Genomic DNA, 24,727 nt, shown 5'->3' with positions numbered 1-24,727 from the left:
AGGCGACGATCATGGCAGTGCGGACCCCAACGTAGAACGTCCCCCGAGCGCCAGTCAAGGATAGGTTCATGTGCCCTCAGCCAGGGTAGCCCGAGAAGAATTGCAGGGGACAAATTGGGCAGGACGTAGAATGCAATTCTATCGCGATGCAGGGCTCCCACTCGCAGCTCCACCTCCCCCGTAACCTTCATGATGGTTTCACGCAATGGCCTTCCATCTACTGAGGAAATAAGCCGTAGTTCCTCCAGAACTCTGACCATAATCCGATGCTAACTAACCTCCTCAAGACTTATGAAGTTGCCTGCCACATCCGAATCCACGTACGCCAACTCAAAGTAGCACCTATTCTCAAAAATTACTTGGACAGACATGGTTAATGGTAGAGAGGAGGCACACACACCTAGAGAGGCCTCTCCTACCTGACCTAGGTGGAGGAGTTTCCTGGCCTCTCGGGGCAAGAACGGAGGAAATGTGAAACACTACCACAGTACAAACAAAGGCTTTGCGCGACCCTCTCTTTCTGACGCAGATCCGCCATTTTGACCCGATCCACCTGCATAGGTTCAGGTGCGGGAACGGAAAGGGATTCCGAAGACCGTAGGATGGGAGGCCTATGGGTGGCGGAAACCGGACAATGGTACCTTCTCTCTTGAGCGGGCTCTCGAGAACGCTGCTGGAAGCGTAAATCAATAAGTGTGGCCAGGGAAAATAAATCCTCTAGGGAGGTAGGAGTATCCCAACCCGCAAGTTTGTTCTTAATTCGGCCCGACAACCCTTGCCAGAACGCACTGACTAGCGCCTCGTTACTCCACCCCAGTTCCGAGGACAGAGTACAAAAACGAATGGCATATTGCCCGATGGTGAGGGAGCCTTGGTAAAGATTAAAGAGGGACTCAGTGGCGAGGCTGCGCGACCTGGTTTGTCAAACACTCTGCGGCAGGTCTCCAAAAAGGTTGACAGCTGAGAGGTTATGGGATCATCCCGCTCCCACAGAGGATTAACCCAAGTCAGAACCCCCCCCCTAAATGGGAAACCACAAACGCCACCTTAGCCCAATCGGTTGAGTATTGATGGGGAGATAATTCAAAATGTAGAAGACATTGATTCAAAAAACCCCAGCACAGCTTGGGATCGCCATTATACCGGGGGGATTTACCAAGGCGGGGTGGAGGGTGCAGAATGGGATCGGGATTATGAGACTGAGCTTGTGCAGAAGCTGAGGCAGCAGACTGGAGGGATAATAGACAGTAATCAACAGAAGCCATATAGCTTAAAATGTGAGTTTGGGTGTCACGCTGCTGAACAAGCTCCTGTTGGAGACTGGCGAGCTGGGAAGCATTCCCTGGGTCAGAGGTCTATAAGGCGGACAACCAGGACTCCATGGGCATCATGAAAGACATTATATGTGTCTGATTCTCCCGCAAGCACACCATCTCCTTTTGAGCAGCAGCCGAGGCACCAGCGGGGTCCATGGTCTGATTATTCTGTTATGAAACCTAGAGTGGACCCACTGGATCGCGGTGCCGACTGACTCTGGGTGAGCTGTCCACATGGAACCAACCCCTATACAGGGACTGTAAGGGGCAGGCCCAGGAAGAAGGTATACCGCAATAGCTAGTGCCAGAGGAACTGCTTAAAGACAACAAGAAGAATCAGGGTACTCACCAAGAACGAAACGGAGCAGAGCAGCCGCAGCGAGACACGGGGTCCTGGACAAGGCAGAGTTCACAGAGGGTGCGAGATCCTAGACAGAGCAGAGCACGCACTGGAAGACCTACAGGGACAGAGCAGATCAGAGCACGCACTGGCAGGCGTACGAGGACAGCGCGGAGCAGAACACGCACTGGAAAGCATACAGGGACAGAGCAGAGCACGCACTGGCAGGCGTACAAGGACAGCGCGGAGCAGAGCATGCACTGGAAAGCATACAGGGACAGAGCAGAGCACGCACTGGAAGCGTACAGGGGCAGAGCAGAGCAGAGCATGCACTGGAAGCGTACAGGAACAGAGCAGAGCACGCACTGGAAGTGTACAGGGACAGAGCAGAGCATGTACTGGAAGCGTACAGGGACAGAGCGGAGCAGCGCACGCACTGGAAGCATACAGGGACAGAGCAGAGCATGCACTGGAAGCGTACAGGGACCTGGGAGAGCACCTACACAGGCAAGTGCAGGAAATAATAATAATCAGGTGCCGAGTCACTTCCGGGTCAGGACACTAGCAGAAGTCTAGTGCACCTGGCAAACGCGCGGCCGAGGCCTAAGAGTGCGCATGCACGGACAGCAAGGGACCTGGGGAGACTGCAAGGCCAGGAGCATAGAGACAGTGCAGCACGCCTCAATCCCAGCAGCCCATTGGGAGACCAGAGCGCGGGGAGAGCGGGCGGACATGGCGGTAATACCCCACTTGCCACCGCTACAGGGTAAGTGGGAACAGCAAGGCTAAGTGCCAGAATGGCGCAAATTAGAGATGCACCTTTTCTGGGGTGGCTGAGAGCTGATGTTTTTTAGCCTGGGGGGACAGCATCCATGTCCCCTTCCTAGGCTATTAATATCAGCCCGCAGCTGTCTGCATAGCCTTTGCTGGTTATTAATTATAGGGCACCTTACCTCATTTTTTTAGGGTCCCCCATTTTAATAGCCAGTAAAGGCTAAGTTTACAGCTGTGAGCTGATATTAATAGCCTGGGAAGCTCCATGGGTATTACCCCCTTCTCAGGCTATAAACATCTGCTCCAGTCGTCGACTTTCCCTCCGCTGGTTACGAAAATTGCGCGGGAGCCCAAGCCATTTTATTCCAAAAAATAATCTTTTATTAATTAAATACATGTACAGTAATTTGCACATACACTGTACTAATTGTATTTGTCACAGACATCTATATATCTACCTATTCTATTTGTATTTACTGTATGTAATCCATCTCTTCTATCCTGTCTGCTCCTGCAATGATTTTACAGAACACGGCAGATGAATTGAGGTTTTTCTTCTATGTATCTATGTGATATAAATACATATATACAGTTAGGTCCATATATATTTGGACAGAGACAACATTTTTCTAATTTTGATTCTAGACATTACCACAATGAATTTTAAACAAAACAATTAGATGCAGTTGAAGTTCAGACTTTCAGCTTTCATTTGAGGGTATCTACATTAAAATTGGATGAAGGGTTTAGGAGTTTCAGCTCCTTAACATGTGCCACCCTGTTTTTAAAGGGACCAAAAGTAATTGGACAATTGACTCCAAGGCTATTTCATGGACAGGTGTGGGCAATCCCTTCGTTATGTCATTCTCAATTAAGCAGATAAAAGGCCTGGAGTTGATTTGAGGTGTGGTGCTTGCATTCGGAAGATTTTGCTGTGAAGGAAACATGCGGTCAAAGGAGCTCTCCATGGAGGTGAAACAAGCCATCTTTAACCCCTTTACTACCAAAGGTGGTTTGCACGTTAACTCACGGGCCAATTTTTACAATTCTGACCACTGTCCCTTTATGAAGTAATATCTCAGGAACGCTTCAACGGATCTAGGCGATTCTTACATTGTTTTCTCGTGACATATTGTACTTCATGTTAGTGGTAAAATTTAATTCATATACAGTAACTTGCGTTTATTTATGAAAAAAATGGAAGTTTGGCAAAAATTTCGCAATTTTCCAACTTTGAATTTTTATGCTCTTAAATCACAGAGATATGGCACTCAAAAAACTTAATAACTAACATTTCCCACATGTTTACTTTCCATCAGCACAATTTGGGAACCAAAATTTTTTTGTTAGGAAGTTTTAAGGGTTAAATGTTGACCAGCAATTTCTCATTCTTACAACACCATTTTATTTTTACGGACCACATCACATTTGAAGTCACTTTGAGGGGTCTATATGATAGAATATACCCAAAAGTGATACCATTCTAAAAACCGCACCCCTCAAGGTGCTCAAAACCACATTCAAGAAGTTTATTAACCCTTCAGGTGCTTCACAGGAATTTTTGAATGTTTAAAAAAAAAAATGAACATTTAACTTTTTTTCACTAAAAAAATTACTTCAGGTTCAATTTTTTTATTTTACCAAAAGTAACAGGAGAAATTGGACCAGAAAAGTTATTGTGCAATTTGTCCTGAGTACGCCGATGCCTGATATGTGGGGGGAACTGTTTGGGTGCATGGCAGAGCTCGGAATGGAAGGAGCGCCGTTTGACTTTTTCACTGCAAAATTGGCTGGAATTCAGATCGGATGCCATGTCAAGTTTGGAGAGCTCCTGATGTGCCTAAACGATGGAAACCCCCCACAAGTGACCCCATTTTGGAAACTAGACCCCCCCAAGGAACTTATCTAGATATGTGGTGAGCACTTTGAACCCCCAAGGGCTTCACAGAAGTTTATAACGTACAGCCGTACAATTAAAAAATCATATTTTTTCCCCAAAAATGATCTTTTCACCCCAATTGTTATTTTCACAAGAGTAACAGGACCCCAAAAGTTATTGTGCAATTTGTCCTGAGTACGCTGATACCCCATATGTGGGGGTAAACCACTATTTGGGCGCATGGCAGAGCTCGGAAGGATAGCAGCGCCATTTGACTTTTTTAGCTGGAATTGAGATCGGACGCGATGTCGCGTTTGGAAAGCCCCTGATGTACCAAAGCAGTGGAAACCCCCCAAATCTATCTCCAACCCTAACCCCAACACACCCCTAACCCTAGCCCTAGCCTAGCCCTAGCCCTAACCCTAGCCCTAATGGGAAAATGGAAATAAATACATTTTTTTAATTTTATTATTTTTCCCTAAGGGGGTGATAACAGGGGGTTTGATTTACTATTTATGGCGGGTTATTATTTTTGGCAGCTGTCGCACGCTAAAAGACGCTTTTTATTGTAAAAATAGTTTATGCATCACCACATTTTGAGAGCTATAATTTTTCCATATTTTGACCCACCGAGTCATGTGAGATCTTATTTTTTGTGGGACGAGTTGACGTTTTTAATGGTACCATTTTCGGACACGTGACATTTTTTGGTCGTTTTTTATTCCGACTTTTGGGACGCAGAATTAACAAAAACCAGCTTTTCATGAATTTCTTTTGGGGGGTGCGTTTACACCGTTCCGCGTGCGGTAAAATTGATAAAGCGGTTTTATTCTTCAGGTCAATACGGTTACAGCGATACTTCATTTAGGTCTTTTTTTATGTTTTGGTGCTTTTCTGCAATTAAAACAATTTTATATAAAAAATAATTATTTTTGCATCGCTTTATTCTGCGAGCTATAACTTTTTTATTTTTTTGCTGATGATGCTGTGTGGCAGCTCGTTTTTGTGGGACAAAATGACATTTTCAGTGGTACCATGGTTATTTATATACGTCTTTTTGATCGTGCGTTATTGCACTTTTTGTTCGGCGGTATGATGATAAAGCTTTATTTTTTGCTTCGTTTTTTATTTTTATTTTTTAAGGGGTTCAATAAAGGGGTTAACTAGTGGGACCGTTTTATAGGGCGGGTTGTTACGGTCGCGGTGATACCAAATATGTGTACTTTTATTGTTTTTTTTTTCTATTTTCAAAAAATGAATTTATTAGGGAATTTTTTTTTTACATTTATTTAGCGATTTTTTTTATAAATTATTTTTACACTTTTTTTTAACTTTATTAGCGATCTGTCACAGGCAGTGCTGCAGGCTTCCTCATGCCGGCGCTTTGTCAGCATGAGGAAGCCACCTCCCTGCAGGCCCCCGAAGGTCCCCGCCGCCATTTTGGATTTGGGGACCTGCAGGGAAGGAGACCCCCGCAGCAGCGCTGCACATTGCGCTGCTGTGGGGGTCTCAGGGAATCATGGAGGGAGCCCCCTTCCTCTCAATGCTTCCCTAAACCCCCCGAACACTGCGATCGTGTTTGATTGCAGTGTGCCAGGAGTTAACGTGTCGGGGGCAGTCCTTGACCGCCCCTGACACATAGTGCCGGGTGTCAGCTGTGATAATCAGCTGACACCCGGCTGCGATCAGTTGCGCTCCCCTGTGAGGTCCCAGGTCACATGGATGGAATAGTACGTCGAATGTAGGAAAGGGGTTAAGGTGCAAAAACAGAGAAAACCCATCCGAGAAATTGCTACAACATTAGGAGTGGCAAAATCTACAGTTTGGTACATCCTGAGAAAGAAAGAAAGCACTGGTGAACTCATCAATGCAAAAAGACCTGGGCGCCCACGGAAGACAACAGTGGTGGATGATCGCAGCATAAACCCCTTCACAACAGCCAACCAAGTGACAACACTCTCCAATATCAATATCCAAATCTTCCATAAAGAGAAGACTGCATGAAAGTAAATACAGAGGGTTCACTGCACGGTGCAAGCCACTCATAAGCATCAAGAATCAAAAGGCTAGACTGGACTTTGCTAAAAAACATCTAAAAAAGCCAGCACAGTTCTGGAAGAACATTCTTTGGACAGAAGAAACCAAGATCAACCGCTACCAGAATGGTGGAAAGAAAAAAGTATGGCGAAGGCGTGGTACAGCTCATGATCCAAAGCATACCACATCATCTTTAAAACACGGCGGAGGCAGTGTGATGGCTTGGGCATGCATGGCTGCCAGTGGCACTGGGTCACTAGTGTTTATTGATGATGTGACACAGGACAGAAGCAGCCAAATTAATTCTGAGGTGTTCAGAGCCATACTGTGTGCTCAGATCCAGCCACATGCAGCCAAACTGATTGGTCGTCGTTTCATACTACAGATGGACAATGACCCAAAACATAAAGCCAAAGCAACCCAGGAGTTTATTAAAGCAAAGAAGTGGAATATTCTTGAATGGGCAAGTCTGTCACCTGATCTCAACCCAATTGAGCATGCATTTCACTTGTTAAAGACTAGTCTCCAGACAGAAAGGCCAACAAACAAACAGCAACTGAAAACCACCGCAGTGAAGGCCTGGCAGAGCATCAAAAGGAGGAAACATAGCGTCTGGTGATGTCCATGAGTTTAAGACAACAAACAAGGAGAATTGGAACTACTAACACAGGAACAGAAATATGATGTAATTGGAATCACTGAAACTTGGTGGGACAATACACATGATTGGAATACAAGACTAGAAGGATACAACTTATTTGCAAGAAACAGACTTGATAAACGAGGAGGGGGTGTCGCATTGTATGTTCGAAACGCGTATATCTGCACAGAGATTGAAGCTTCAGAGACTGGGAGTTCTGTGGAAACTGTTTGGGTAAGAATACAAGGACAGAACAATGGAAAGGACACCATTGTAGGCATTTACTACAGGCCGCCTGTGCAAGCCGAAGATATAGATGAACTCTTTATGCATCAGATGGCCAAGTTCTCCAAAAAATATGACATAGTTGTCATGGGAGATTTCAACTATCCAGACATTTGTTGGGAATCTCTCTCAGGCAAAACTAACAGGTCAAGGAAATTCTTATCCTCTCTTGCTGACAACTTTATCTTCCAAAAGGTAAGGGAGAAAACAAGGGGAACTGCTACCTTGGATCTAATCCTTATAAACAGGGAGGAAATGGTTGAGGAGGTAAAAGTGGCTGGGACCCTAGGAGGTAGCGACCATGCTATTTTAGAATTTTGGATTACTAGAGGTGGAAGACCTGTGAAGACTCAGACGTCAAGGTTAGATTTCAGAAAGGCAGATTTTAAGGGATTCAGAAAGAGAATTGGAGGGATCCAATGGCTGGATATCCTTAAAGACAAAAATGTCCAGGAAGGATGGGAAATCTTGAAAAATGAAATTCTCAAAGCACAGTTGTTAACAATTCCGAAAAGAGGGAAGAATAGGAAGCATTTAAGGAAACCAGGATGGATGAACACAGAACTTAAGCACATGCTAAAAAGGAAGAAAAAAATGTTTATAAAATGGAAAGAGGGAGGCATATCTAAAGAAGAATATAATGCTGTCTGCAGAACCTGCAGGGCACAAATCAGATTAGCTAAAGCTGAAAATGAACTGAGGCTTGCAAGAGATGTCAAAAGCAATAATAAAGGATTTTGGGGATATGTCAAAAGTAAAAGAAAAGTCAAAGATGCTATAGGATTTTTACAGGATGAAAATGATGAAATGGTAAGACAGGATGTTGAGAAGGCTGAACTTTTAAATTCCTATTTTGCATCTGTTTTCTCTCAGAAAGGAAATGCAACATCAACTGTTATTCACTGTCCTATTAAGGGAATAGAAGAATCCAGGATATCTATAAACAGAAAGATAGTGAGGAAACACTTAGCTAACCTAAATGAATTCAAGTCTCCAGGTCCAGATGAATTACACCCCAGAGTACTGAAGGAGATAGCAGAAGAAATTTTTGAACCCCTCTCCATAATCTTTGAAAATTCTTGGAGAACAGGAGAAGTGCCAGAAGACTGGAGAAGAGAAAATGTTGTTCCTATCTTCAAAAAGGGGAAGAAGGTGGACCCAGGCAACTATAGGCCGGTGAGTCTGACTTCTATACCAGGAAAGATCTTTGAACAAATTATTAAACAACATGTATGTCAATACCTGGATAAGAATGAAGTGATTAAACAGAGTCAGCATGGGTTTCTAACTAATAAGTCATGTCAGACTAACTTAATTTCCTTCTATGACGGTATCACTGATTGGGTGGATCAAGGAAATGCTGTAGATATAGTATATCTTGACTTCAGCAAAGCATTTGACAAAGTCTCTCATACAATCCTTATTGAAAAAATGACTAAGTATGGAATGGACAAGGCAACTGTTAGGTGGATTCATAACTGGCTTAGTGATCGGACCCAAAGAGTGGTCGTAAATGGCTGCACATCCAGTTGGAAGAATGTCTCAAGTGGGGTACCACAGGGCTCTGTCCTGGGCCCTGTATTGTTCAACATCTTTATCAATGATTTAGATGAAGGAATTGAGGGTAAACTGATTAAATTTGCTGATGACACAAAGCTAGGAGGGATAGCTAATACTAGAGAAGAGAGAGAGAGGATTCAAAAAGATTTAAATAAACTGGAGAAGTGGGCAGCAACTAACAGAATGGTTTTTAACAGGGAGAAATGCAAAGTACTACATCTGGGCAATAAAAATGAAAAAAGCATATATAGAATGGGAGGAATAGGGCTAAGTGACAGCACATGTGAAAAAGACTTGGGTATACTAATAGATCACAGACTGAATATGAGTCAACAGTGTGATGCAGCAGCAAAAAAGGCAAATGCAATTCTAGGATGTATTAACAGAAGCATACAGTCTAGATCACGTGAAGTCATTATTTCCCTCTACTCCTCTTTGGTCAGACCTCATCTGGAATATTGTGTCCAGTTTTGGGCACCACATTTTAAAAAAGACATCAACAAACTGGAGCAAGTTCAGAAAAGAGCGACCAGAATGGTGACCGGTCTGCAAACCCTGTCTTATGAGGAAAGGTTGCAGGATTTGGGAATGTTTAGTTTGCAAAAGAGAAGACTGAGAGGAGACTTAATAGCTGTCTACAAATATCTAAAGGGCTGTCACATTGTAGAAGGATCAACTTTATTCTCATTTGCACAAGGAAAGACTAGAAGCAATGGGATGAAACTGAATGGGAAGAGACACAGATTAGATATTAGAAAAAACTTTTTGACAGTTAGAGTGATCAATGAGTGGAACAGGCTGCCACGAGAAGTGTTGAGTTCTCCTTCAATGGAAGTCTTCAAACAGAGGCTGGACAGACATCTGACTGGGATGATTTAGCGAATCCTGCTTTGAGCAGGGGGTTGGACCAGATGGCCCAGGAGGTCCCTTCCAACTCTACGATTCTATGATTCTAAGACTTCAGGCTGTCATTGCCAACAAAGGGTTTTCAACCAAGTACTAGAAATGAACATTTTATTTACAATTATTTAATCTGTTCAATTACTTTTGGTCCCTTTAAAAACAGGGTATCACATGTTAAGGAGCTGAAACTTCTAAACCCTTCATCCAATTTTAATGTGGATACCCTCAAATGAAAGCTGTTTGTTTAAAATTCATTGTGGTAATGTCTAGAACCAAAATTAGAAAAATGTTGTCTCTGTCCAAATATATATGGACCTGACTGTATATATATATATGTGTGTGTGTGTAACTGAAATCTATGTATATACCTTTCCTATGTGTATATATCTATTCTATCTATTCTAACCTGTCAGTGTGATTTTACTGTACGCGGCACATGAATTGCTGGCTTTTCAAAGGACACCGGTGCTTAAAAATCGATTTTCTTCTCGCACCCATAGGCTTGCATTGGCGAGTCTCGGACGATATACGCGTACAATCGCAGCATGCTGTGATTTTACACGCACACTGAATACGCCCGAGAAAATAAACAGTGATGTGAGCTGCCCCATAGATAACAGTGAGCCGAGTACTATGCGATGTTTTCTCGCATAGCAGTCTTCCGTATTCTACGGTAGTGTGATGCCTGATTAAGGCTAGTTTCACACTAGCATATGGCCGAGGTGCGTAGGGCTGCGCACTTCCTCTGTGAAGCTCCGCCCATGGCCGCACCTCCTCCCATCAGCTCCGCCTACCTTGGCATGCGGCGTGCGTACCATATCTGTAACATTGGGTACGCAGACCGTGCCGATGTACGCGGATGCCTCCGCATGTGTCGTTTTGACGGTGCGGCGACCTACGCCGAACGCAACGTGTTGCATTTTGGTGTGATCGCTGCACCGTCAAAATGACTCACTCGGAGGCATCTGCATTCATCGGCACGGCCTGTGTACCCAGTGTTACAGATAGGGTACGCACGCCGAGGTAGGCGGAGCTGATGGGAGGAGGTGTGGCCATGGGCAGAGCTTCACAGAGGAAGTCCGCAGCCCTCCACACCTCGGCCATATGCTAGTGTGAAACTAGCCTAAGAGTAGTGTCTGAGAGTCCATAGTTTGCTATCATGCACATTTCTCTCTCTCCTCTTTTAGTACATTCGCTTGTCTCGAGACACAGCCCCAGAGACATTGTATGAGCTCATGACCAAATATTGGCTGCTGAAAACGCCAAACCTCATCATCTCTGTGGCAGGAGGTGCTAAAAACTTTTCCCTCAAGCCTCGGATGCGCAAGATCTTTAGTCGTCTTATCTACATTGCACAAACCAAAGGTAACATGGAAGAGTGTGATTGTATGTGTGAGGATGTAGAAAATAAAATATTGAGTAGGTGACTTATTATTATGTGTCAGAAAAAGTCAGTTAATTGGAAAAGCCCTTCTTAAATGCACCAGTACCCAATGTAAAATAAAAATACCATATACTCACCTCCCAGACCAACGCTGTTCCAGCAATTTCAGCGATGAGTGCATCGTTGGTACAGCATCGATCCGGGACGAGAGTATATGGTGTTTTTATTTTACATGGGGTAGTGTTGCATTTAAGAATCCAAGTAGTGGACAACCATGGTGGTTAGGTTTCTTATCTAGTTAAGGAATTTTAGCGATGAAGAAATTGATTAGAAGAGAATGAAATTAGCTTTTAATATTTCACAAAAATTTGAATTCGCCAGAAACCTAATTTTTAGGTATTTGATTCTATCGAATCTAGCAAAATGTCGATTTCTGAACTTCATTTTTACTGGATTTGTTTTAGATCTAGGAAGGAGTTAAAAAAATATTCTCACCTTGCCCTGGCCCTCACTTGTCCCTCACTGTGCTTTTTGGTGCCTATGGTGCTGTCTAGGCTTTACGAGATGATGTTGTGGGGCAATGCACGTCTTGACATGTTGTGAGGCCTACTCAGTGGCTAGGCTTAACATGACACCATGGCTTAATTGTGTGAGACCTAGTCAACTCTGGAGGTGCCAAAGAACACAGAGAAGAGGAAAAACAGGACTGGGGCTGGTTGTGGGGAGGACTAATTGTGTAGAGGAACAGATGAGGGACAGGGTGAGGTAAGTGTGGCGCCCCCAGAAGTATGGTCGCCACAATGGCATTGCCTTCCTCCTAGGGAGTTGATGTCATGCCTGGAAGCAGTGAAGGGTTTCTCTGGCAGTTCACCAAAGCATACAACACAGTTCCCACTCCAGGCCAGCAGAGGGAGCTCTGAACCCAGAACTGAGGGGGGGAGTTGTCTCTGAGGGTCAGGAAGGAGAGGGAGTTAGAGAGTTAGTTAGTCTTAGGAGGGCGTCGTGTGCAGACGCAGAGGAGAGAGCTGGGGAGACTGAGCTGGAGAGAGAGCTTGGTCCCAGTGAGAGCGCATGAACTGGAACCTGGTCTCCAAGGGTGTGAGGATACTAACGTTCCTGCACCAGAAACCAGAGGAATAGGAAGCAGTAAATGCTATATTCCCACCAAAGACTTGAGGGCATTACAGCAACGATAGTGAGCCCGGACTTAGGAATCAGAAGTCCCCGAAGCAGGCTACAGCTGTTTGCCGTACAAGTGGAGTTGATAGAACATCTGTCAGAAAGGAGGTACTCCAGTGTAACTCAGTACTGTGAGGACTTCATAGATAGCGCTAGTAAGGAGACTGCACAACCCGTCTGCCAGAGGGATTCCGGATTTGCTTCCAGGCTAACCCACTCCTGTACCATCTGTACCCAGTACCCTGGACTGCATTTGCCAAGTAAAGGTAAAGAAACTGCAACTTCTGGTGTCCGTGCCTCCTTACTGCAACCGCCCCGGCACTGCTACATCTGAGTGCCTGACACTGTACCTTCCTTTCCACTACCACACCTACACTGCCCTGGGACTACAGCTCCACCTGTGGGGAGCTTCACCATCTTAGCTGCACCACACTATCAATCCCAGGGGACCTGCATGCAGCGTCGGCCTAAAATCTATCTTGCCGAGTAACGCAGGTGGCGTCACAAACTATTCTATTCTATTGTCTATTCATTCCCCCCTTTTTGCCATGGAGCCCCAGGGCCACGGACCGGGTCACCGCTGCTGTGACATCTCCCTGTGAAATACAGGCCCAATACCGAGTACCCCACTGCCCTGGCGGGCGCTCCATGTTGGCGTCATGAACAGGATATCGGAGCCCGGTACCCCCGGGTCCTGTATGCCAGAGACTGTGTTTTGTACTGTGAACTGTTTGTGCAATTGGCGCCATTGCCGCCATTATCCCGCTGATTGGCGCGCGCGGGAAGAAAAGAGGAGGACCTTCGTGGGCGGAGCCAGCCACAGAGCGCCAAAAGGAGGAAAGCGCACGGGAAGTGAGAAGAAGCTGAGCCCTACAGTTCCGGTGTCCCCTAATCCAGCCACGGAACGGCATCCGGTAAGCCAGCGCAACCCCGTGGCTGGGCCTACGTTAACTAGGGGGGAGAGAGGATGTCTGAGGGCAACGCCGATGTAGCGGCGGGTGCCGCCGCCAACCTCGCAGCGCCAGGTCCGGGGCCCAGCCCGGCTGCAGCTCCTGCAGTGCCACTGAATCCAGCCGCTGATGCTGCCTCCGGAGCACCGCAAGGCCCAGCGCCCACCGCAGCGGTCCCCATAATGCCGCTATCCATGCCCTACATCCCGGGAGCGGCCTGGCTACCCCAGTACTCCGGTGAGTCACACACCCTGGGTGAATTTAAAGAGAGACTGTGCAGCTTGTTTGAAGTGTATCCCCTGTCTGAAAGCCAGAAAGTGCACATCCTGATGGGGCAGCTAACAGGTGCAGCACAGCGAAAAGTGAAAGCCTGGCAGGACACTGACAAGGACTCTGTTAAAAGAATCCTGGCCAAGCTCCGCAGCACCTTTGACACCCGTACAGCCGCAGAAATCAAGATGAGGTTCTTTGGGTGTAAACAGAGAGCGCAGGACAGTATTAGAGACTATGCCCTTAACCTGCAGGAGGCGCTGCGGGCAGTTCGGCAGGTTGATCCTGACAGTGTGAAACATGGAGATGGACTGTTAAAAGAGCAGTTTATAGAGGGATTTCTATCCAGTACCCACAGAGCCCAGCTGCGCATCCTAGCCCTGCAGAACCCTAACCTGATCTTTGCGGATTTCAAGGACAGGGCCATCCGGGTGCTGCAGGAATCCACTGTCAACTGTCCAGCGCCCCCTAGGCGCCCAGCGATCACCTATCACCAGGAAACAACATCTTTTCCTCTCAGCCCTGTGGAAGCTGATGCACAGACCCTGGACAATGATCCATCTTCAGAACTGCGTCTTCAGGTCCAGGAGTTGACCAAAGGTATGGCGGTACTTGCCAAAACCGTGCAGTCCCTGCAGGAGTCCTCCAAGGAGAAGATTCAGCTTGCTTCCAGTCCAGAGGATGTCCTGTGGATGAGAAAGAAGAGGATCCCGCCACTCCGAGGGAGAAACAACGATCGCTATGACCAAGGAGGACGTCCCATCTGCCGTCGCTGCCATAAGGCAGGCCATCTTGCAAGATTCTGTCCTTTAAACGAGTATCCCCTGGGGCAGAGGGCCAACCCCCAGGAACAGGACCACAAGGCCCAAGGAACTGGCGAGCCAAGTATGTTGGAGGGAGACCAGTCCTTCCAGTGGTGATCGATGGCATTCCCATGAACGCTTTGCTGGACACTGGCTCGCAGGTGACCACTATGCCGTACATCCTTTACAAGAGGTATTGGGCTGACTCTGAACTTACCCGTGGCCCAACTCATGAACTGACAGTAGTTGCCAGTAATGGTCAGTCCTTGCCGCAGATAGGATGTAAGGAAATTACTGTTAAAGTGGGACGTGTAGAGCTAAAATCACAAGGTCTAATTGTTGTGGATATTGATCGACGTGAATGTAATCCTATGATGACTCTTGGTACCAATGTAATTGAAAATTGTCTTTCCGAGGTTATTGTCTTGTTGCAACAGGTGGCTGAGACTGCTGGTTCCAGTGAACAACGAGTCCTGCAGAAGGAGATCAAGGCCCTGATGCAAAGACAGCAGGTAGAACTCTCTGGTGGAGAAATTGGCAGTGTCAGAGTGAGTGATGCTTTTCCCATTGCAATACCCACCAGATGTGAAATGTTGATTTGGTGTCGGGCAGCCATAGGTCTCAGAGGAAAAGACTATCAGGCAATGGTGGAACCGGTATACTCTGAGAGCAGGCCCACTGTTTTGACCGCCAGAGGGGGTGGTTGATGTCCGAAAAGGGAGAGTACCTGTACGCCTCTTAAATTGTGGGGAGGAGGAGGCCACAATACCTCGATATGCCACAGTTGCCAGGCTGCTCATTGTCAGCAACAATGCAATGCATGCAGCAGAGCCCTTGGTCTCGTCTGATCAGGTGGAGGACAATGGCTCTGTAAAGCAGCGGGAGGAATGGTGCCAGCAACTGCAGGTGGGAACTGACTCTACACCTTCATATCAGAAAGATGGGGTTTACAGGGTGACCCAAGAATACGAGCAGGTATTCAGTAAACATCCACTAGATTTTGGGAAGGCAAAAGGGGTTCAACACCATATGCCCACTGGAGATCATCCTCCCATCAAAGAACGGTACAGGCCTATACCCCCAACACAGTATCAATGTGCAAAAGGTATGCTGAGAGAGATGAACGAAGCTGGGGTTATCAGAGACAGTTGTAGCCCATGGGCAGCTCCCTTAGTGTTTGTAAAGAAAAAGGATGGTACCATGAGAATGTGTGTTGATTACAGGAAAATTAACAGTATAACACATAAAGATGCTTATCCCTTACCTAGAATCGAGGAATCATTGGCTGCACTTAAAACTGCTAACTACTTTTCAACCTTGGATCTCGCCAGTGGGTATTGGCAGGTTCCCGTGGCAGAGGCAGATAAGGAGAAGATAGCATTTACCACTCCAATGGGTCTCTGTGAGTTCAACTATATGCCATTTGGCTCTGCACTACCCCAGGAACATTTCAACGGTTGATGGAGTGCTGCCTGGGACACATGAACTTTGAGAGAGTCCTGTTGTATCTGGATGATGTAATTGTTTTTCCAAGACGTACGAAGACCATCTGAAACACCTGGCTGAAGTGTTCGAAGCCCTGTCAAATTTTGGCCTGAAGGTGAAGCCTTCCAAATGCCACCTCCTGAAGCCTAAGGTCCAGTACCTCGGTCATGTGGTGAGTGCAGAAGGTGTGGCCCCAGATCCGGACAAAGTTACAGTCATCCGGGACTGGCAGAAGCCCAGCAACCTCCATGAAGTCCGGCAGTTCCTTGGGTTAGTAGGCTACTACCGCAGATTCATCAAAGGTTTTACAGAAATAGCCACCCCCATGCAAAATCTCCTGGTGGGGCAATTGAAGAAAGACAAACAGAAGAGTTCCCCCTTTGTATGGACTGAAGAGTTGGAGAGATCCTTCACCCGGTTGAAGATGGCTCTCATGGGAGATGAAGTTCTGGCCTACCCGGACTATGACAAACCATTTGTGCTGTACACTGATGCCAGCAACGTGAGACTTGGATCAGTACTGTCCCAGGAGCAGAATGGCAAGGAAATAGTGATCTCCTACGCCAGTAGGAAGCTGCGTCCCACTGAAAGGAACCCAGACAACTACAGTTCCATCAAACTGGAGTTCCTGGCAATAGTCTGGACTGTAACGGAAAGATTCAAGCATTACCTAACATCAGCCAAGTTTACCATCTTCACGGACAACAACCTGTTGACCCACTTGGAAACTGCAAAGCTGGGAGCACTGGAGCAACGGTGGTTGGCTCGGCTGTCTAACTATGAATTTACCATCAAGTACCGAGCAGGGCACAAGAATGCCAATGCTGATGCGCTGTCCAGAATGCCTAATATGCCAGAGGCAGGAGAAGACCCTGAGGCTCTTGAAGAGATAGAGCTACCTCCCTTCCACTGTCCAGCTGCGGCCCAACGTGCTCAAGGATTGAGAAACCGACGGTCTGTGCTGAAGGAGACCACCCTCAATCCTTTGCCTCATCATGACTGGGCAGAAACACAGGATAGTGACCCTGCAGTCCGCCTGGTGAAGGAGCTTCTGTCACAGGCTGGCTCACGGCCAGAGTCAGATGCCCCTGAGGAAACCCAGCAGTTGTGGAAAGAAAGAGGCAGGCTGTTTATCTATGAAGGGAAGCTGTGTTGGAGGAGTATCAATGCCCGCACTCATGAGTTGGTCTGGCAGGTGGTAGTCCCAAAGAGAGAAGCATCCATGGTCTTAGAAGCATACCACAATGGAGCTGGCCACTTCGGATGGAAGAAGTTGGAAGCCTTGCTTCGAGAGAGATTCTACTGGGCTGGTATGAGAAAAGCCATTGAAAAGTGGTGCCGGGAGTGTGGACAATGTAACCTGCACAGAAAGGACCGTGGCAGCCAGCGAGCTCCCCTACAGCCAATAATAACCAAACAGCCACTTGAGTTGGTCGCCCTGGACCATGTGAAGCTGGTCCCAAGCCGCTCAGGCTACCTCTATGCTCTCACCATTGTGGATCACTACTCAAGATTCCTGGTAGTTGTGCCTCTCAAAGATCAGACAGCCAGGACAGCAGCCAGAGCATTCCAGCAGCACTTTTGTAGACCACGTGGATATCCTGAGAGAGTACTTACAGATCAAGGTCCAGCTTTTGAGGCAGAAGTGTTCCAGGAATTCTGTAACTTGTATGGTTGCAAGAAGATCAGGACAACCCCGTACCATCCACAGACCAATGGCATGTGCGAGAAGATGAACCAGGTGGTGATCGACCTGCTGAAGACATTGTCTTTGGAGGAGAGGAATCTGTGGCCAGAAAAGTTGCCGGATCTGGTAGACCTCTACAACCATATTCCTGTGAATTCTACCAACTGTACTCCAGTCTATCTAATGAGAGCAAGGCCTGGTAAACTGCCTGTTGATTTGGACATGGGAGTCCTTATGCCTGAAGTAACATCACCAGATGCTGACTGGGATACAGAAAGACAGCAGCAATACAGAAGAGTACAAGGATGTGTGGAAAAGAGTCTAGCTCAGGCAAGGCAGAAACAAGAGCAGAACTACAACCAAAAGGCACCTGCAGTTCCCTTGTCTCCAGGAGAGCAAGTCTTAAAAAGAAAGAGAAGGTTGCATAAATTGGATGACCAATGTGAAGCTGAACCTTATACCATTCTACCCTCGAACTTTGACAATACCAAGGTGTGCCTTATTAGCAAAGATGGAGGAGAGACCTCAGCAGCAGTATCCAGAGATCTAAAATTGTGTCCTGACCAATTGAAAGAGAGAGTGGAAGAACAAAGCAACATCCAACCCAGAGAAGAAGAAAAGGTCAGCACTATACTTGGAGAATTCCCTGCTAATTGGACTAAAGTAAATAATGCAATAGTGGTGCCAGTGTTGACATTTCCCCAACTAGTAGTACAAGAAGATGGGACTCAAGAGAATTCTGAAAATCAAGAAGTTCAGGTAGCAGGTGCCATACCCGCAGTGGAACCGGAGAACCCTCACCCTGCCAATGGTGAATCTGTCATACCCATGGAGAGTCCAAGAGTTCACAGACAGTTACTACCCAGTTCTACCACAGTAAGCAGAAGTATTCTTAGGAGATTTGGTATTCCTGTACTACGCAGAACCACCAGCAGTGCATCCAATACAGCACACACAACACCAGTAGCTAGTACCAGACATTCAGTGAGGTACCAAACCACACCAGTGCTACGTAGATCAACCCGTAGTACACAAGGTATACTACCCGTTAGATTCCGCATATAAATGTAAATAAGTAATGTAACTGCTAAATTGTAAATATGTAACTTTTCATGTTTGTGCCTACAAATATTCTGTAAGAAGACTTTTTGGAAGTTTATGTTTCCTGTTTAATGGACATTGAACCACAGGACTTGTGTGGTCAAAAACTTTATAAATAGTTAACCATTTGCTCAGGAATGGCCCATGGACATTGATGCTTGGACTTACCATCATAGGACTATTTTTTGGAGCTTGTGGTTTTTGTACTTTTTCATATTTTTGAAATCTTGCACAATTATTATTGTTTATTGTTCAATTGTTTATGTTGTTTATGTTTTCCTTTAGCCCAGGAGTGCTGAATTGCACTAGGGGGGAGTGTGGCGCCCCCAGGAGTATGGTCACCACAATGGCATTGCCTTCCTCCTAGTGAGGTGATGTCATGCCTGGAAGCAATGAAGGGTTTCTCTGGCAGTTCACCAAAGCATACAACACAGTTCCCACTCCAGGCCAGCAGAGGGAGCTCTGAACCCAGAACTGAGGGGAGGAGTTGTCTCTGAGGGTCAGGAAGGAGAGGGAGTTAGAGAGTTAGTTAGTCTTAGGAGGGCGTCGTGTGCAGATGCAGAGGAGAGAGCTGGGGAGACTGAGCTGGAGAGAGAGCTTGGTCCCAGTGAGAGCGCATGAACTCGAGCCTGGTCTCCAAGGTTGTAAGGATACTAACGGTCCTGCACCAGAAACCAGAGGAATAGGAAGCAGTAAATGCTATATTCCCACCAAAGACTTGAGGGCACTACAGCAACGATAGTGAGCCCGGACTTAGGAGTCTGAGGTCCCCGAAGCAGGCTACAGCTGTTTGCCGTACAAGTGGAGTTGATAGAACATCTGTCAGAAAGGAGGTACTCTAGTGTAACTCAGTACTGTGAGGACTTAATAGAAAGTGCTAGTAAGGAGACTGCACAACCCGTCTGCCAGAGGGATTCCGGATTTGCTTCCAGGCTAACCCGCTCCTGTACCATCTGTACCCAGTACCCTGGACTGCATTTGCCAAGTAAAGGTAAAGAAACTGCAACTTCTGGTGTTCGTGCCTCCTTACTGCAACCGCCCCGGCACTGCTACATCTGAGTGCCTGACACTGTACCTTCCTTTCCACTACCATACCTACACTGCCCTGGGACTACAGCTCCACCTGTGGGGAGCTTCACCATCTTAGCTGCACCACACCATCAGTCCCAGAGGATCTGCATACAGCGTCGACCTAACATCTATTCTATTGTCTATTCATTCCCCCCTCTTTTTGCCATGGAGCCCCAGGGCCACGGACCGGGTCACCGCTGCTGTGACATCTCCCTGTGAAATACAGGCCCGATACCGAGTACCCCACTGCCCTTGTGGGCGCTCCATAAGTATAATCCTTTTTTTTTAAAATCCTACTTTTATTATGTCCTGGGGGGCTGGGGATATCTTTGAGCATAATGCCATTCAATGCAAATCTAACTTCTTGGCCAAATTCGAACAAATGAGCCGAAATCAAGTTACGTCTGATTTACTCATCTTTAGTAATTTTATCTAGAAAGCTATGGAAATGTATAAAAATCTTAATTAGGTATAGAAATAAATTTTCCTGTTTACCAGTGCCAAGTTTGTGGAATTATAATATAAAGAGCAATTCCACCGAAATGTAAAGTTCCTTATCCACAGACACAACCACAAGATGGCTGTGATCCCAGAGTGTGAACGTGAACTGCACTGCTGTTATATAATACAGCAGGTACTGATGCAGAGTGTCTTCTGTCCAGTCCCTGCTGTGAAGGCACAGGGCCTTCTCTTGTCCTTGGATGGAGATCTGTAAAAACTTGAACAATAAGCATGGGATTTTGGAATCACATTAGAAGCTTTTATATTTATGTGGCGCCCCTGAGGCTCGGTCGCCACAGAGGTACTGCACCTTCTCCTAAGGTGTAGTGCCCCACCATCCAGGTAAGGTGGGAACTCCTGACCACGCTCCACACCTGCATCCCACACAACAGGGTAGTTCAGCACAACCCCATAGGGGTCATCCTTCTCTCCTAGATTCCTGGGTGCACCCCTGGTGGTTCCCTGCTTGGAACACTGGATGTGCTGGGAGGTGGGTGGAGTTAGTATAAAAGAGGGGGAAAGTGTAGAATTGGAGTTTAGTTCAGTCTGACAGGAGGTCAGTCAGCCGGGGAGGCTGAGGGAGGAAGACAGTCAGTCAGGGGAGACCGAGGACTGGTCTTGGAGAAGGAGATCCCTGGAAGAAGGAGTGCTGCAGCTGCCTCAGTGATCTGAGCCAGCTGGCACGGGAAGGGGAGAAGAAGGAGAGAGACAGAGAACTGTAATTTAGACTTCTATAGTAGAGAGAGGAAAGGGAACAGAGAGGACGTGGGTTGGAGAGAGAACCCTGCCTACAGGTTCTTGCGCAAGGCCGGGGCCCGGTCCCCGAGGTTGTATGGACACTTATGGTTCTGCAGCAGACACCGGTGGAGTAGTTGGCTGTAAATGCACTACTTCCAACTAAGACTTGAGGGCACAACATCAACACGGATAGAGAGCCGGGAGTGAGGCGTCCCCGAAGCAGGCTACAGCTGTCTGCCGTGCAAGTAGAGTTATAGGAACATCTGTCAGGAGGCATTCCAGGGTAACTAAGTACTGGAGTGTTTCCCACTTAAAGGCGCATTGGAGGAGTTGGGAGAGAGAGGCACACGTTGGCGGAGTGTGGGAAAGGAGAGTCCTATCTTGCCTGGAGGTTGGCTGAGTCTCTACCCCGGAGGACACGGTACGGAGGCAGGCACCTGTGTGCACTACGAACTGTGAGTAAAGCTTTGGAGCTACAGGCCTTGGTGTCCTCCGCTTATTCTCGCGCCAACACAAACAGCACTGCTACAGCTGAAGTATCAGCATCCACACTGCCTGCGCTTTTCCTCCAACATCACATCTACACTGCCCTGGGACTACAGCTCCACCTGTGGGGAGCTACACCATCTTTGCTGCACCATATCATCAGTCCCAGCGGATCTGCATGCAGCGTTGGCTTAACATCACACTTGCCGAACACCACAGGTGGCGTCACGAACTATCCATATAAACCATTACATTAAACCACCATTACTTGGGTGCCCAGGGCCACGGACCGGGTCATCACCACCGCGGAACATCCCCCTGACACCGGCCCGGTACCGAGTACCCCACAGCCCTGGGAGGGCGACCCAATTACTATCACTATTCATTCTATATTTATACATATACGCTCCAGATGTACATAAAGTTGTACTCAACTTCGCCTTATCTGTACAGTTTGATGATTTAAATGACAATTACCATTTACCGTAAATCATTTTTATTATTATGCTTTGCTTATATAGCTCTATCACATTCTGGAGCACTTTACAGACATTATCACCACTGTCCCCACTGAGGCTAACAATCTAAATTCCCTATTAGTATGTCTTTGGAATGTGGGAGGAAACCCACGCAAACACGGGGAGAACATACAAACTCTGTGCAGATGTTGTCCTTGTTGGATTTGAACTCAGGACCCCAGCAGTGCAAGGCTGCAGTCATAAAAGCTCATCAATTAATCATGATCATGATTAGATTTTTTAAAGTGAAATCGTATTTTTTTCCTTTTTTACATTTGTCCAGGTGCCTGGATCCTCTCAGGAGGCACTCATTATGGTCTTATGAAATACATTGGAGAGGTGGTCAGAGACAATACAATTAGTCGGAGCTCAGAAGAGAAAGTGGTAGCCATTGGCATTGCGGCCTGGGGTATGATCGCCAATCGTGATACTCTTATACGGACTTCGGCAACTGAGGTTTGAATATTCACATTGTTATTAGCCAGGGAGGGAATATACAGACAGTTTGTTTATGCTGTTTTTAGTTTCCATAAGATTCATTTAAAAACAATTCATTTATCTATGACAACAGGATTAATCATTCTTGACCAAGAACCCAATATTTTTTATTTAAAAACATTCAGATTGCTGTAATATTTGTTAGTGCAAGTGTTTCATTATATAGTTTTACAAAAACTTAAAACTGTATGCAGGGCCGGACTGGCCATCTGGCAATTCTGGCAAATGCTAGAAGGGCTTGTCTGGTCGTGGGCTGCCTTGTCTGCTACATTGTTACCAGAATCTGTGTACTCACGACACCCATACTATTAAGAGTTGTGACAGAGCACAAAGTCGCTGACTCCGTCACTTACCCCAGCATGCCATGGGTATCATTAGAAATATTGGTCTTGTAAATCTTGCTTTCCTCCATCCATGGTAATATGAGTAATATATTCCCAACTGGTGCTTGGGGATGGGGACAGCATGGGCCTATGTGATTTCAAATACCAGGGCTGAATTTCAGCTCCAGTCCGTACCTGACTGTATGTAATCTTCGGAGCAATATGTAGAAATACTGAATAACTCTGTAGCTTCAGAGGATTTTATGGGGGCCAGTGCAGAATTTGTAAAAAGGCCCCATGCCTACCAATCATAATAGTATGCTTATGTGACAACGGAGCTTCTAGGTCATTTCAGGATCCAGGGCCCAGCTATCCTCTGAGTAGTCTAAAGGTCCAATATACATTAAATTACTATCGACCAAATGATCATTTATCTGACAGCTATGTTCACTGATTCCCTCATACACAGAGAGCATTCCAGTATTCTCTACAAGAGAGCCACTGCCAGGCCAGGCTGAGCTAGGCCAACAGTCTAATTTGTATAGGAACCTCCTGACCCTAGCTTGGTATTTGAAGTCTGTTCAAAGAAGAATTGGAACTTCGGAAACCTTTTGTTTTCCCTGTAGATAAGTATTATCAAAAGGTTCCATCATTGGAATTCTGATTTTCCGAATCTTCTTTGAACAGACATCAAATGCCAAGGTAGGGTCAGGAGGCTTCTATACAAATTAGACTGTTGGCCTAGCTCCCCTATAATAGCAAGTTTTTTTCATTTTTTTAGGCACATTCTAGATGGAACTCTTGTGAAAAACTGCTTAAAAAACGCCAAAAAGAATGACCATATGCACTCCAACGTAAAAATGACAGTATATGTTTTATGAACCCCTTTAACCGCTTCAGGTTTCCAAAGTGGTTAAAAGAAGCGACCAGTTCATTTTTTTTGGTTTTTATTCTTGGAAGTTGCTCACTATCAAAACATTCATTTAAAAAACAAAACAAAAAAGGAGCGCAGGCAGCAAAACTGTCACAAAACACATAAAAAAAGAGTAAAAACCTGACTTCTGAATGAGACCGAAAGCAAAAACAATCATCCATAATATTTATATTCAACTAAAAAATTAAATGGAGACCTCCAAAAAATATCATTTTATAACTGTAAATGCGATGTTATAAAGGTAAAAACGTCAAAGTGATCTCTTACATCAGATTATATGACAGGGAAATTATGTGGCTCATTACGTTATGGACGAGCAGAAGCGTGACCCTCTCTACTGTTTGGACAACAACCACACCCATTTGATCCTGGTGGACAATGGATCTAATGGACATCCAAGTACAGAAGCTGATCTCCGAGCAGCATTGGAAAAATACATCTCAGAACTCAACGTTCCAGGTACAAACCCCTATAATGGAATATTGTAACTGCTTCTTATCATAGAAACTCTATGTCTTTTATTATCTTCATTGATATTTCTGTTTTAATACTCTGGCCAACAGTAAGTTACAAAATGGTGAAAAACGTGATCCTCATAGAAACAGTTACAATGAATATTACAATTTCTCTTGTTAGATACTTGACATTGTTTATCCATGTTTTTCTGCAGATTCCAACTATGGTGGAAAAATTCCTATTGTATGTTTTGCTCAGGGAGGTGGAAAGGATGCATTAAAGGTGAATTACAATTAAATGAAGAAAATTAATTAGAATTTTATTATTATTTTTTGTTTTAATACACCTTTTATTTTAGGGCGTTGTGCAGTTGTGGCCAAAAATTTAGAGACTGACACAAATTTTGGTTTTCAAAAAATTTGCTGCTTCGGTGTTTTTAGATCATTTTAGTCGGATGTTTCTGTGGTTACTGAAGAACAATTATAAGCATGTCATAAGTCTTTGAACTTTTATTGACATTACATTTTATTAACATTTACAGCATTGACCCTTATTTTTCAAGATGGCTACTTATCTGCTTCTGGGCTAAATGCTGACAGCCCATTCTGG

The 24,727-nt window shown here is 45.8% G+C and overlaps 1 protein-coding gene across 1 annotated transcript in view; it reads left to right on the top strand.

Moving 5' to 3' along the window:
• Positions 1–24,727, top strand: part of LOC141091863 (transient receptor potential cation channel subfamily M member 8-like) — a 67,660-nt gene that overhangs the window by 11,703 nt on the left and 31,230 nt on the right. The window contains exons 4-7 of the mRNA XM_073577616.1: positions 10,922–11,099; positions 22,191–22,363; positions 23,947–24,121; positions 24,333–24,400. Coding sequence (XP_073433717.1) covers positions 10,922–11,099; positions 22,191–22,363; positions 23,947–24,121; positions 24,333–24,400 — 594 coding nt within the window. The remainder of the gene's footprint in view (positions 1–10,921; positions 11,100–22,190; positions 22,364–23,946; positions 24,122–24,332; positions 24,401–24,727) is intronic.

The sequence above is a fragment of the Dendrobates tinctorius genome, unplaced genomic scaffold (assembly GCF_039654945.1).
Source record: "Dendrobates tinctorius isolate UK_male_01 unplaced genomic scaffold, ASM3965494v1 ptg000056l, whole genome shotgun sequence".
Taxonomy (NCBI): domain Eukaryota; kingdom Metazoa; phylum Chordata; class Amphibia; order Anura; family Dendrobatidae; genus Dendrobates; species Dendrobates tinctorius.
The sequence above is the reverse complement of the archived record's forward strand: the minus strand, read 5'-3'. Positions and strand labels throughout refer to the sequence as shown.